At 34.8% G+C, this 15,630-nt stretch overlaps 1 protein-coding gene across 2 annotated transcripts in view; it reads left to right on the plus strand.

Moving 5' to 3' along the window:
- Positions 1-14,280: 14,280 nt before the first annotated feature.
- LOC123564587 (peptidyl-prolyl cis-trans isomerase-like) overlaps positions 14,281-15,630 on the plus strand; it is an 83,115-nt gene continuing 81,765 nt past the window's right edge. The window contains exon 1 of one of the 2 annotated variants that reach the window (XM_053537233.1): positions 14,281-14,446. In XM_053537233.1, the coding sequence (XP_053393208.1) occupies positions 14,378-14,446 (69 nt within the window). In that variant the 5' untranslated portion in view covers positions 14,281-14,377. The remainder of the gene's footprint in view (positions 14,447-15,630) is intronic. The other variant, XM_053537232.1, reaches the window with a different exon arrangement.

A 15,630-nucleotide genomic window follows, 5' to 3' on the forward strand; every position in this document is an offset into this window, starting at 1 on the left:
TAATTGCGTATGGTATGGGTAACCTCCTACAGATTTTATAGAAGACAACAATCCTTGCCTAATACAGGGTAATCGAAATATCTACAACAGCCTTTGATACTTCTGTATCTTTTAAATATTCAGTAAAATAGGTCAGTGTTAGATGTTTTCACATGGTCCAAAATGTTGATAGATAAATATGTATTAAAAACGTGCCAATAGTAAATTATTGAACGCATCTGCTATGTCTGCTTCTTTTATAAGCAACGATCTATACTAGAAGCTCAGTCAGAGTTGTGGTCATCTGTCATTAGAATAACCTCAACAGGAGGTAACTGTGATTTGCGTTATTTAAAGTGGCTTTTATCTAAGTGTCGAAAAGTCAACTTCAAATACAGATTTCTATATTCGCTTTTGTTTGCAAAAATCCGGTTTGGGTTTTAGGTTTTGGTTTGGATAAAAAAATAATGATAAACTTAAACTGGTTTCTGTTAAAATGAGTTCTTGAACAAACAGGCGGTTTGTATGAACAAAATGACGAATCTAGAAAAACTGTAGTCTAAATAATGAGACCTCAGGTAGACCGATTTTACATTTTGATATTTTACGTTGTCTACCTAGAGGCGGATATCGACAAGTCAAAAAAATATTAACAATATTCAACTCTCGAGTACAATTATTTGGACTAGAAAAACTGGTGATTAGATTTATTCTAAATTGAGATAAATGACAGATTTTTTTATCTAAGAGCCAAACATTAAATAACATGTACTACTATTACTACTCCTCATGTGTCGACACTATTTAATTAACATATGTATATAGCAAGGCTAATTATGGCATAGACAGTTGAGTCTCTGCCTTTTGCACTCAACAACATAAGCCATTAGACCAATTGAGTGAATACAAATGTTTCTTTTTGTTAAGTTTAATGTCAGACTGACAGAATTATAGGTCATATATCAACTTTCAATGCATTACTTAAAAATCCACAAATGAAAGAATTCTACACCCTGAGCAAGGTTTCGAACACACAGCAGTGAAGGACAAATAATTTAAAATCAACAACCCTAGCCTAACTTTTTTTATTTCAATTTGCTGAAAATTAGAGATTAAGTGTTTTGTAACAGGGATAACTCCTAAACTGAAATCATTGCTGTTTCCTTGTTTTAGACACACTCAGCGAAGTTTGACAGTTGTGATGTAGTTAAGGTGATGTCACGTTTTGAATTTCCGGTGAATAACAAAAAAAAAAAAAAAAAAAAAAAAAAAAAAAAACAAACAATATTCAGTTCTTTCCAAAAACCGTTATGTTATGACCCAATCAAATAGTTTCCTTTGTCTACCAGAAAGGAACAGTTCTTATATCTTAATATTGAGATTTTGTACCTTTATAACAGACAGTAAACTAAAACAATAGACATTCATATGTGACTTCGGTGAGCTCAACAAAGCAATTTCAAGCACAAATATTAATGTGGAATGTAAAGTAAGTTACACGCTACAATATCCGACCAAGATACTTAAAAAGACAATGCATTTGCAGAATAGAGAGATAAAAATAATTTTGACAGCTCGTGAAAACTAATGTCAAATTTTGACAGGTATATGATGACTCGTGACCTAATTAATTTTTTTCTGTTATTTCTAACTTCCAGTTTGATTTTCATAAAATGGGTATTCTATATTGTAGCTTACAACTCATAAATTAAAACAATAAAAGAATATATTGTTACCTCACTGTCGTTTTGTCTATCCAAGTCACGTACGAATTCCTATTGTTTCAGTCATTTGTCACTAATTAGAGCAACTCGCAGTATTGCGATTATACAAAACACATCCCTTATTTTCACATAGATATTGAGGATTTATCTAATGAGCACATTTATTGGAAACACAATTTCAATACCTATTGTGCATTGTAATAATGTTAAACTATCTCAGCCGTAACGTGTCCTTAATGTGCAAAAATAGATGATGTTATACTACTCAAGGTTCAAGCAAAGCACATGTACTCTGACTCTGGTGCTGGACTGATTTAAGTAACCAGTTGCATTTTAGGCCAGCGAGTGTATCTTACCTCACAAAAACTTGTTTAAATAAATATTAATTATTAATTAAGATTCTTCAAAAAATGGTTGACATATTTAATCTCTAACATTTTTTTTGATGACACACTGTACATCCAAAATCTGGCAACAATGAGTTGGATGGCATCAAAGGACACCCCTGACTTGATCTAATAATATTTAATACTTTGAACTTTTATGTCACTGTATTAAGGGGGGCCAGAAACCATGGATATACATTATTAAACATAATTGATACTTATGTATATAATTATATGTATTTCGGTGAATTGAAATTTTTCTACACTACACGCAGCCACAGGGAAACACTGCAGCAATTACAAGGCAGAGACTGAAGCACTCATGAAGGCCGTCTCAATGATTGAAGACTCGGCAGAAGAAAGCTCCTCAGTCGTCTTTCTCACAGATGCACTGTCTGTCATGGAAGCTCTGATCAACAATAAAGCTCCGCAGCCAGCCAGGAGAATGCAGAGCCTGAGTATAACCTGCAAAGTAGCACTTCAGTGGATTCCATCCCATTGTGGACTTGCAGGCAATGAAGAGGCAGACAAACTGGCTAAGCTAGGAGCTCAGTAACAACCAACAGAACCTGTGAGTTACAAGGAGAAAGTCACCATCATCAAGGCACTAACGAGACAATGCATTATCAATTGAAACAAACTTGTGCAAACTTGTTTCCGAAGTTAGCATTGTAATAAATTGTACATTTGACAACAAGGATCAGCTCTTTTTACAGACTTAATAGTCATTTTATTTTTGTTGTTGATAACTGCTTTGTCTATATTGAAATGGCTATTTCATGGGACACGAATTTATGGAATTCAACTTTTGAAGATAAAAACGATGGTATTTATCGGCTTGTTAGAAATTAATTACACAGCTATGAAAATTAGTCCCCCACAAGTATTTACGACTTTGCAGTGTTTTTCGGCCATTTTTCTGCATAAGTTAACAGGTCATAGAGCTGTCAGTCAATTTATTTTCAATTAATATTTTGTCAGGGATAAAAAAGTGAAAATTTAGTTGGAAAATGAAATGTTCATTGATATGAATAGTTGTATGCATGAAATTAAGAAAAAATACTCATTTTGCTCTTAAAATTTAAAACTGCATCTTTTAGTCAGGCTAGAGAACTGCTTTGCATATGTATTTATATACTAATGATGTTTATGTGCATATAAAGTTATGTCAATGTACATAGGGCTTCTTGCTAGGACTTGAACCTAGAATTCTTACAAAAGTAAGTGTGTTTCTTTACACTACAAGAAGTGATCCCTTGCTTAGCAACAGAGACATTTATTTAAATACAAAATATTGCATATGTATATTATCCTTCAGAAACAGACACATTTACTATAAATTAAAACTATATTCTATAACAGTAATTGGATTTTGGACTGTTGGAACGAAATGAATGGAATATTTCGATGGTTAGAGAAACTGATGAAAACGATGTATGCCAATCAAAGCGAATGTTTTAGAAGTAATTATTGACAAATGAATTCGGCTGAGCATAAAGATTACCACGGGTTTTCACCAGAAATGAACAAATTCTTCATTTTTTTCTTTACCCGTTTCCATTTTGGTCCACACGGTCCGCCATCTTTTCTCGAACTGCAATAAATTTCGGATACAACAAACCGAACAAACCGCCTCCAGGGGCAGTTTGGTCGGTTTGACAAACCGGTTAGCGGTTTTTGAAAACAAATGACACAAACCTTTTCGAGATCAAAACCAGTTTTACAAAACAAATCGAAAGTTTGGCAAACCGGTTTGAAACCGAACTGAGTTTGTTACAAACAAAAGCGCCCATAGTGTTTCAATTTAACACTAATTTAGGAAGCCAGCACATTTCCAAACGGTTAATCATAACTTACAAAAAATCAAAAAAGTAGCCTTTTTGGAAGTACTGGGCACATTTACAATTTCTGAAAGATATAGATTGTCCATATTCAAAGTAACATCAACATTTAATAAATATGTTCTCCAAAAGAAATCGCGAGGCTTTACAAAACTGATCACAAGTCTAAAAAATGTGTTTCATCATGCAAAAAAAAGTTAGCATTTTCTCTTTAAGGTATTAGGTCACTAATAGTAATGTTTACTAAATGGCCTTTGCTTGGTATATTCTGAAAAGTAACCGTGTTTTGCACTATTTTGCAATTTTTAAACAACTTTTATCGTGCAGTTTTTTTATAAATTTTGTATAACTTATGGTACCTCCTCGAGCTCAAGTAGAGACAAATTTCAAAGTGATAGCCACTGTCCAAAACGTTTGCAGAGAACTCATTTTACCATCAATTTTAATAAAAGAAACATCAAACTATTGGTAAACAATTATAAAACACAAAATAAAAATGTCAATATGATTTTTTCTTTGGTGTCTCAAGTAAACGGATTTAATGAGATAGAGTTCATACTTCTACATTGAAAAAAATAGGTCGAATGCTGTGTTTCTGTTTTGAATTTTGCTTACTCCATTTAAAAATAACATGAGGGCAGACGTAAAACCTACCTAAATTTCTTTCACAATATATAATCTAAGAGTGACAGCAAAATAGAGAACTTTCACCGCATGTAACTCAATATTTTTAAACGGATGTATAACTCAACCCCTTCTGTTTAAGTGGTAAATTCACTTTGAACACCAAGAAATCGCTTATAAGATTCATTTTTTTTCCATTTTTAGCTCGACTATTCATAGAATAGTAGAGCTATTGGACTCGCCCATGCGTCGGCGTCCGCGTCCCGATTTGGTTAAGTTTTTGTATGTAAGCTGGTATCTCAGCAACCACTTGTGGGAATGGATTGAAACTTCACACACTTATTCACTGTGATAAACTGACTTACATTGCACAGGTTCCATAACTCTGTTTTGCTTTTTTTACAAAATTATGCCCCTTTTTTGACTTAGAATTTTTTGGTTAAGGTTTTGTATGTAAGCTGGTATCTCAGTAACCACTTGTGGGAATGGGTTGAAACTTCACACACTTATTTACTGTGATAAACTGACTTACATTGCACAGGTTCCATAACTCTATTTTGCTTTTTTACAAAATTATTCCCCTTTTTCAACTTAGATTTTTTTGGTTAAGGTTTTGTATGTAAGCTGGTATCTCAGTACTCACTAATGGGAATGGATTGAAACTTCAAACACTTGTTCACTGTCATGATCTGACATGCAAAAAGCAGGTCCCATAACTTTATTTTGCTTTTTTACAAAATTATGCCTCTTTTTCAACATAGATATTTTTGGTTAAGTTTTTGTATGTAAGCTGGTATCTCAGTATCCACTAATGGGAAAGGATTGAGACTTCACACACTAGTTCACTGTCATGATATGACATGCAGTGAAAAGGGTCAATAACTCAACTTCGCATTTTACAAAATTATGCCCCTTTTTCAACTTAGGAGTTTTGGGTTAAATTCTTATATGTAAGCTGGTATCTCAGTACCCACTAATGGGAATGGATTGAAACTTCATACACTTGTCCACTGTCATGAGCTGATAAGCACTATGCAGGTTCCATAACCCTATTTTACTTTTTTACTAAATTATGCCCCTTTTTCGACTTTCGTATTCATTCAAGCAACAAGGCTGTTGTAGTTGAGCGTTGCTGTCCTCCGACAGCTCTTGTTGTACAAGAAATCAATAATAAGTCTTGAAAGAAGTAAAAACTTACTAGGAAAAGGAAAATAAGGAAAAAAAAATTGGTCCCAGTAGGGCTTGAACCTACGCCCCCCTAAGAATTGCAGTAAAAGTAGGTTATGGTAAGAATTAAATACTCTTCAAAGAGGAGGTTCTCTATTAGTGATCTAATACCTTAAAATGTTTTAGGCATGAAGGGGGCAATTAGCCGGATATGCCTCCGTGGTCCACTCGAATGTAGTCCATATCAATATATAGTGCAATTTTCCCGCCTAGTAAAGGCCATTTTCATGCCAGATATAAGCTTTATTGATGCTTGATTGTAAAAAGGAATGTCCGCAGATGATTTTAAGCTACGTTATATGCTTCAAAAGTTGATTGGAAGCTGCCTTATAAAATGAAAGTGAAAGTAGGTATTTCCTGATGTCTACCTACGCAATATTAACGTTTTCATCACGTGTCTCAGTCACGTGACCATGGTTTCACTGCATTACTGCATTATGGTCAACCCCATATTTTTTGGGTATATTTTGATTGCCTAAAGACAGACCTTTTAGACAAGGGTAGTCTCGCAGGAAGTGAAAGGCTAGAAATCTTGATAAAAATATGTTGTAAGTTGTTAATTTAATATAGAAAATAATAGCGGAGGCATTTAATACCATCATACCTTTACCAATTGAAAAAGCTACCAGTTTTTCTTGAGATTATGTGGTAAATTAATATTAAGAGTAGAAAATCGTATGTGATGTTAATCAAACACTTGTAATGTTTATTTAAATGGTTCGGAATTCTGGATGGTCAAAAAAAACCCAAACAGATTAACATCAGAGATCTCATTGTACTTTAGAGCAATACCTCTGCACGTTGTCTTTTATTGCAGTTAGACAAAAGTCAAAAGATGAGATTTTTTAGTGCGTAACGTTGAATTAGTAAAGTGCAAATTAAATTGGGTTTTGTGAAATTTTGGAAACCGGTAAAGAGTGGGGAGCTTTAATTGATTATTATCTTTTCTGACTATGAAATTACTAACACTTTTTCCAGTCCCAAAGTATGAAAATTAAGTGGAAAACCCTTCGGTTATAGCGAACAGACATAATAAAAATTATTGAAAATCGGAAATAAACAGAATTGCTGATGACGTCGGAGTAATCTCGGCACTTTCACGTGCTTTCATGCACTTGAATAAAACAAATGATTTCATTTCTATGATCTTTAGTTTGTTAATTCAAGGATACGATAAAAAGAAAATATATAATATTTATCAAATACTATACGATAGTAGACTTGGGATTATAATATTGGTCATTATTAGTCTAGATAGTTTCGTAACGATGGAAATATCCTAATAAATGTGCTAATTACGCGTGATTAACAATGGCAAACAGTCCAGTTTACCTAATTTCCAATTGTAAAAATCATAGCAGGTGCTAAAATAGACAATAGCAAAATTATAGGTATAATTTACACTTTAATCTATATGTAAGACGCCTTGTCTAGTGTATGCAAAATAGAAAATTGAACATTTATTTTATATTACTATTGATGCCTATTCACATAAAATGCAGTTGAGCAAGGTAAGGGGAGTAACTGCAATATATCTTTTAGTCATAATGTAGCGCTCTGTAAAAACAAGATAGAAATAACCGACAAAAAATAAACAAAAACTACGGTCATTCTTACTGACGTACAATTTGACTTAGTTTAGGTTTATAGGCCGTGTTTCAACACTTTTTCAGTCACATACATGCAGGCAGTTTACCTTACCACCTCTCTAGAAAAGGACCGGTACTAGACTCGCAACATTCTCACATACAGATTTATGGTCGGCCCGGAGAGGTGAACACATAGCCCTTTTCAAATGTCAGTCAAATAGTTTTCGCTATACAAATTGTGTTCGTTATACAAACTTCGGTTACAAGGAATTAGTTCGCTATACGGATATAAGGAACCTCGGTTATAAGGAACAACCTTTAGAGGTCCCAAGCTGTTCCTTATAAGCGAGGTTTACTGTACATTAATCCACGCAGCAGCTGACAGGGTGTTGAATCGTTTACAAATAGATTCTGAGATATTGATGACATTGTATATAAAAAAGCAATACAATCAGCACGAACAAATTGGTGGAAAATAGAAAGAAAATGAAGCAAGACAGGTTCTGAGAATGTATATGATAAAAAGGTCATTAAACGGTTGGCGTGCCTTCTTGTTTTAGCGAAATACCAAGTTTCATAATGAAAGGGACTGGTGTCCAGATTTTAGCAAAAAACTGATTTCACTTTAAAATTGAAGTGTGGTCATCTTATGAACATTAGAACATGAGCTTTGTTTCTAAACTATCTTCAAAAATTTTAAAAATGCTGAATAAAAAAAAGCATATCTGTGTTGGGAATTGAACCCGGGTTGCCTCGGCAATAAAAACGCTTTACTACCATCTCAACCAATACACCACATGGGATTTCGCACTCAACTGCTTTATAGGCAAGGCAGTTTACCTTCTGCATCATTTACAATCGCTTTCTTATTTTGAATGGAAATAAAATTGGAAAAATTAGCAAAATGATCTAATTCTCATGTGTTTCCATAGCATATAACCTGTCAGTAACTAAACTTCAAAGTATAGCAATAATTTCCTGATATTTTAATTTTTTTCTTTTTTCTTTATTGTCATTTGATTTGTAGGTCAGTCTCTTTAAAGCCGATGACAATTATGTACTATGTGTGCCGTTATGACAAGAAAGCACAACCAAGCATATATCTTCATGTACCGCTCATCTCAATACTGATGAGCATCACGGCAGGTGGTGTTGTTGGTAATTTGGACAGATCAAGCTTACTTAACCACTTCTGAAAAAAAGTACATGCCATCCTTATTGCTACGTTTGAATGGAAATGGCAACTGATACATAATATCTGGGTAGATGTTTGGTCATTTTTTATACCTGTATGTTATGGACCGGACAAGAACAAATTCTATTGACGTTTGACCTAAGACCGTGACCTTGATCTGTGTTACGGGTCTGAGTGTTTGTGCAAGACAAGTTGTTTCATTCTAGGAACCATTGGTGCAAAAAATATTAAACTCCCTTGATGGATGACAAAGTTATTGCTTGTACAGGAATATAGCCCTATTGAAATTTTACCTCCGTATGTGGCATTGACCTTTGAGTTAGAGATGTCGTCTCATTATGGGGAACATTTGTATCAAGTAATATTAAAATCATTTGATGGAAGACAAAGGTATGGTCTGGACAGGAAAAAAAACATTTTGACGTTTGACCTTGATCTCTGGGCTTGTGGTCTGGGTGTTGTGCATGACACGTCATTTCATTATGGTAACATTTGTGCCATGTGGTATTAGAATCCCTACAAAGATGAAAGATATGGACCGGACAGAAAAAAAAATACTTCTGACGTTTGACCTCCAAGTTGACCATGGCCTCTGAGCTAGGAATCTGGGTACTTCGTCTCATTAAGGGAGATATTTTTGCCAAGTAATCTTAAAATTGCTTCAAGGATGACAGTGTGTTATGGACTGGACAGGAAAAAAACACTACTGACCTTAGACCTTCAAGTGTGAACTTGACCTTTAAGATGGGGTTCTGGGAGTGCCAAGTTATATTAGAATCCCTTGGAAGATGGTTGACTTGCAGACCGGACAGAAAAAAAAACATGTTTACCTTTGTGCCAAATGATATTAAAATTCCTTAGTTACAGACCGGACACGAACCCGTGACGAACGATCGAACAGACGGACAGACGGACGCTGCAGTTACTAAATGCCGCCACTGAGGGGGAGAGGGAATGATAAAAAACAGGTAAGTCTATTCAAAGTCACTGCTAAGAGCACCATTTCACCCGCCATACTGCGTTGCTGCTTGACGTTGACGAAACAACGCGTCGATGTTCCGGTCACCGAGACCATTATGATTATATGCCCTATGAGGTGCGGCTGCATTATGGATCCGTAAGGGCGACAAAATGGTCGTTTTCAACGTCTTTTTCATTATTTAAAGTAAGGTATATAATAAACAGTAAAACTATTTACAAAAAAGGTAATAATGCGCATTCGCCGACTAATAATAAGTGCAGTGCTTTTCACTAGACATCCTAAACAGATACATATGTAAATTAGCTATATATGAATATATATTACAGACATAAAAAGATTTAGATGCAAAACATTAACAAGAGGACCATGATGGTCCTGAATCACTCACCTCTTCCCACATGATCCAGTTTTGAGTATGACGTCGTTTTTTCTATTATTTGACATAGTGACCTAGTTTTTGAGCTCATGTGACCCAGTTTTGAACTTGACCTAGATATTATCAAGATAAAAATTCAGACCAATGTTCATGAAGATCCATTTAAAAATATGGTCTCTAGAGAGGTCACAAGGTTTTCCTATTATTTGACCTATTGACCTAGTTTTCAAGGCACGTGACCCAGTTTCAAACTTGACCTAGATATCATCAAGGTGAACATTCTGACCAATTTTCATGAAGATCCATTCAAGGGTATGGCCTCTAGAGAGGTCACAAGGTTTTTCTATTTCAAGACCTACTGACCTAGTTTTTGATCGCAGTTGACCCAGTTTCGAACTTGACCTGGATATCATCAAGATAAACATTCAGACCAACTTTCATACAGATCCCATGAAAAAATATGGCCTCTAGAGAGGTCACAACGGTTTTTCATTATTTGACCTACTGACCTACTTTTTAACGGCACGTGACCCACTTTCCAACTTGACCTAGATATCATCAAGATAAATATTTAGACCAACTTTCATACAGATCCCATGGAAAATATGGCCTCTAGAGAGGTCACAAGGTTTTTCTATTATTTGACCTACTGACCTAGTTTTTGACGGCACGTGACCCACTTTCGAACTTTTAGATATCATCAAGTTGAACACTCTGACCAACTTTCATGAAGATTTCTTGAAATATATGGCCTCTAGAGAGGTCACAAGGTTTTTCTATTTTTAGACCTACTGACCTAGTTTTTGACGGCACGTGACCCAGTTTCGAAGCTGACCTAGATATTATCAAGATAAACATTCAGACCAACTTTCATATAGATCCCTTGAAAAATAGGGCCTTTAGAAAGGTCACAAGGTTTTTCTATTATTTGACCTACTGACCTAGTTTTTGATGGCACGTGACCCAGTTTCAAACTTGACCTAGATATCATCAAGAAGAACGTTCTGACCAATTTTCATGAAGATCTTGTGAAATATGTGGCCTCTAGAAAGGTCTCAAGCTTTTTATCTATTTTTAGACCTACTGACCTAGTTTTTGACCGCACGTGACCCAGTTTCGAACCTGACCTAGACATCATCAAGGTGAACATTCTGACCAATTTTCACGAAGATCTTATGAAATATATGGCCTCTAGAGAGATCACAAGGTTTTTCTATTTTTAGACCTCCTGACCTATTTTTTGACGGCACGTGACCCAGTTTCAAACTTGTTCTAGATATCATCAAGATGAACATTCTGACCAATTTTCATGAAGATTTTATGAAACATATGGCCTCTAGAGAGGTCACAAGGTTTTTCTATTTTTAGATCTACTGACCTAGTTTTTGACTGCACGTGACCCAGTTTCAAACTTGACCTAGATATCGTCAAGATGAACATTCTGACCAATTTTCATGAAGATCCATTGAAAATTATGGCCTCTAGAGAGGTCACAAGGTTTTTCTATTTTTAGACCTACTGACCTAGTTTTTGACGGCACGTGACCTAGTTTCGAACTTGACCTAGAATTTACCAAGATGAACATTCTGACCCATTTTCATAAAGATCCCATGAAAAATGTGACCTCTAGAGAGGTCACAAGGAAAAGTTTATGCACGCACGGACGCACGGACGACGGACGACGGACACCACGCGATCACAAAAGCTCACCTTGTCACTTTGTGACAGGTGAGCTCAAAAAAGAAAAAAGTGGAAAACCACAGGTCGCCTAACACGACATAAATGAAAATGTTGCTGACTCGTTTTGATTGAGCTTGTTCGTCGATGGACGTCCTCTAAGTAATAGTTATAGTATGTGTGAGAGTGTGTTACCAGGATATATCAGAGCTAGGGGTACATCGAGGGTATTTTTCTCTGCACATATCGTCGAGGCCAGTAGGCCGAGACAGATATGTGAAGAGAAAAATAACGAGATGTACCCCTAGCTCTGATATATCCTGGTAACACACGAGCACTACATATTATAACTGTTTTATCGCATAGTTTATAATTAAAATTTATATATCATTTTCATTTAAAACTGTTTATTATTATTTTTACTATTTTGAATTCCTTTCTGCGCCTCGCTGACTGAAACACTAAAACTTCTGTTTTAGAAAATGTGTTCCCCAGATAAAAGTACCCAACACATTTCTGCATTGGTTTTAAATCTTTGCATTTCATTGGCCAGACATATTGTAAAACTTGTTGTTTTGTTTGTAAAAAAAATCAAAGAAAAAGAAACATTTGAGAAATCTCAGAATTTCATATATTTCATGTATTTCTGAATTTGGCAATAACTATCAAGTTTTTGAAATATTCTAGTTTATTTATTCTTTTACTTTATAAATGTAGGTGTTTGTGACAATTCTTTCTCTGTGAACTGTAAACTGGAGCTAAAATCATCTTTTCTTTGAAAGGAAAAAATTATACTCCCTTGATAGGACCTCAATAGAGAAAAAGTGTTCCGATATATATCGGAACAGTTTTACTGTGCTGATATATATCGGAACACTTTTTTCTTATGAAACTCCATAGGGATTTCCGTGTTGATATATATCGCAACAGTTTTGTAAGATATCAGCACAGTTTTGTAGTAATAATGTGTGTTACTATGTATAACATGCTGCAAAGATCAAAGGGAAATTGCCGCACTATGCGATAACCCCGGGTTGTTCAAAACATTTACGCATGTTACAAGTCAAAATTAATTGGTCTGTTTGTAAACAAAGTCCTATTAAGAAAACTGAGCTATAGTTATCATATATAAGCCTTTGGGACAAATTATAAAACAGTGTATTTTTATCTTAGGTTCTAAATCGTGCATGCACCAATTTCACCCTGAATGTATGGCAAATGAGGACGATACAGACGAACTTCCGTTTGAATGCAAATACAGTTAAATTAAACACAGATCCTAAAACAATTTGAACAGTTATAACACTGCACATTGCATCATATATAAGAATGTTTACCAAATCAACGTTTCGGACATTAATCATGTAGAAAGTTGTCGAGATGTTCTGCTATGTTTCTGCAAATTTAGGTTTAGATACAGATGCTCTGTAAATACGAGTTATATGTTTTGTTTTAACACCTACTTAGACTATTTTTTTTCAGGAGGGCGTAGTATAGGTTCAAGCCCCACTAGGACCAAGCTTTTTTTCTTCTAGTAAGTTAAACTGTTTTGCAAGACTTATTATGGATTTAATGTATAAAAACCGAAATATTTCATTTGGTAAGTCATTTCTTGCTGTTTAAAGTGAATTTTACCTCTAATACAGAAGGGTGCAGGGTTAGACATCTTTGAAAATACTGAGTTACATGCGGTAAAAGTTCTTTATTTTGCCTTTACTGTTTAGTTTACATATTGTGGAAGAAATATAGGTTTTACTTCTACCCCATGGTTATATTTGAATGTACAGAGCAAACTTTAAAACAGCCTCACAGGACTCTCCCATATTTTTTCAGTGTTGGAGCTAAATTTCTGTCCGATTAAATTCTTTTACTTGAGGCTCCCCAGAAAAAAAATGTTATCAACAGTTTTATTTTGTGTTTTCAAATGTGTCTCTTGAGGAAATATCATAAATTATACAAAATTTTGAAAATCGACACATTAAAGGTTGTTTAAAAATTGCAACACAGTGCGAAACAATGTTTACTTTAAGACTGTATCAAGTTAATGTAATTATTTAAACATTACTATTACTAGGGTCCACTACCTTAATACACTATAGCGACAATACCTATACTGTATGCGTATATAGTTCGGAATTATACACGTTAAAGCTGTTGGAATCACTTTATAAACTTAAAATGGCAATGTAAGTGGGTATTTCCGAACATTCAACATTATTGCTTAATTGTAGACTGCTTACTATAAAGTAGAAAAAAACTTGCGTTTCTAAAGAAGGATATACAGGGGCCGTCAGGTGTTAGTTCGCGCCAAAATGTTGTTATTTGTGCGAAAGCATAACTGGCCAATCAAAACGTTTTCTGTTCATATGCACGGGTGGACACGTGACTGGATACGATAAGACAAACACGGAGTACAGACCTGATACAACGAACTACGGAGTACTGGTACATACTTATAAATATTTCATAAAGTTAAATGAACAAATGAAACTTGACTTTGCTACATATGTGTATGAAGAAAATGAAAAAATCACACTTTTTATAATCTTTATTTGGTGTTTTTTAGAATTAGTTTAATAGAAAATCTACAGTGATTTACAAACGTATGCTATGTTTTAGAACCTAATGGTACGCCGTGAGAAACCAGCGGAAATTTTCGACGATTACCGGAGCTCATCGGTAAGGTCAAGGCCGTGACTCACGCTTACGTCCTTTCGCGCCCGTTCAAGGCTACGGTAAACAGTAAAAAGCAGTCCGCAACAGAGGAAAAAATCAAGATGGCTAATCCAAAGTGTTTCTTTGATGTATCAATTGGTGGAAAGCCAGCTGGTAGGATTGTCATGGAGGTATGCCTTGTACTTTACATGAAATATTCAATTCTTATGTTGTACATGCCGGCTTCCTTCATCATTTGCATTATTCGGACGCCATTTTAAATTATTCCGTACCAACATTTGTTGGGAAAACTGGTTTCTGACCAATAATTGAGCACGAAATCCTATGTTATGCTTTCTTAAGTGTTGTTTAACGAGTGTATAACCGGAAAAAGCAAATTACGTCTTAGAAGAAGGCCGGCACTTTTAAGCGCTAGCAAGACATTTCGATCCCAAGACATTTCAACCCCAAAAGACAATTCGACCCAAAGACATTTCAACACAAACTCCTTGGCCATTTCGACCCCATTCTATGATATGCATTATAGGTTAAAAGGTGTTAATTTATTTGTAAAGTGGTGTATTTATTTGTCCCTTTGTTAGAGCAGGAAGGTCTAATACGGGGAGTAGAAACTCCGTATAAATCAATACATTTATCTGTATTATGCTGTCGTCCATACCTGTAAATATCGACCAGTCGTTAGCGATCGATATTTTGTTTTCGCCACTATCGATTAGCGTGTAATTAGCATATTACCTCATGTTAATCATGGAGCTATAACACTTATTGTTCAAAGGGTTTACCAGTCACATGTTAAGTGGCGATAATTAGATGATCAGAGATTGATCTAAAGGGATTCTGAAGCAAAAACAGCATGCGACTGCATGTGGTGATATGCTTTATTATGAATTAACTCGAGCTCACTTCCCTGAAGAAATATTTTACCACGTAACTTCAAACCTTTATCAAGGTTCTTGTTGGATTTGAATTACAAAAAAGGAAAATAACAGAAAGCTGACACTTTTCTTAATCTTGTAGAGCCATAATTATAATTATTGTTTATAATGTCAGATTTCTACATACAGAAACAAACATTCTTCTTGAACGTAGGGAATGTTTCAAACGAAATTGTTGTTTAAACTCCAAAAATTAGTTTAATAAATTTAATCTTAAAACTGATGTGTGAAAAATACAATGTATTTAAATTAAAATAACAATATTTTTTTAAAAAGGCCGACAACGAAGTTACATTTAGTATTCCGAACTTTTAGATAAAACTGCAGAAAATCATCTAGGTTTAACACTCATTTAAATGGTGAAGAACAGAGCAATATCATAAACAAATATTTTAAGGCAACAGTTTACAGTTTTGACT

Source organism: Mercenaria mercenaria, chromosome 2, assembly GCF_021730395.1.
Source record: "Mercenaria mercenaria strain notata chromosome 2, MADL_Memer_1, whole genome shotgun sequence".
Lineage (NCBI taxonomy): Eukaryota > Metazoa > Mollusca > Bivalvia > Venerida > Veneridae > Mercenaria > Mercenaria mercenaria.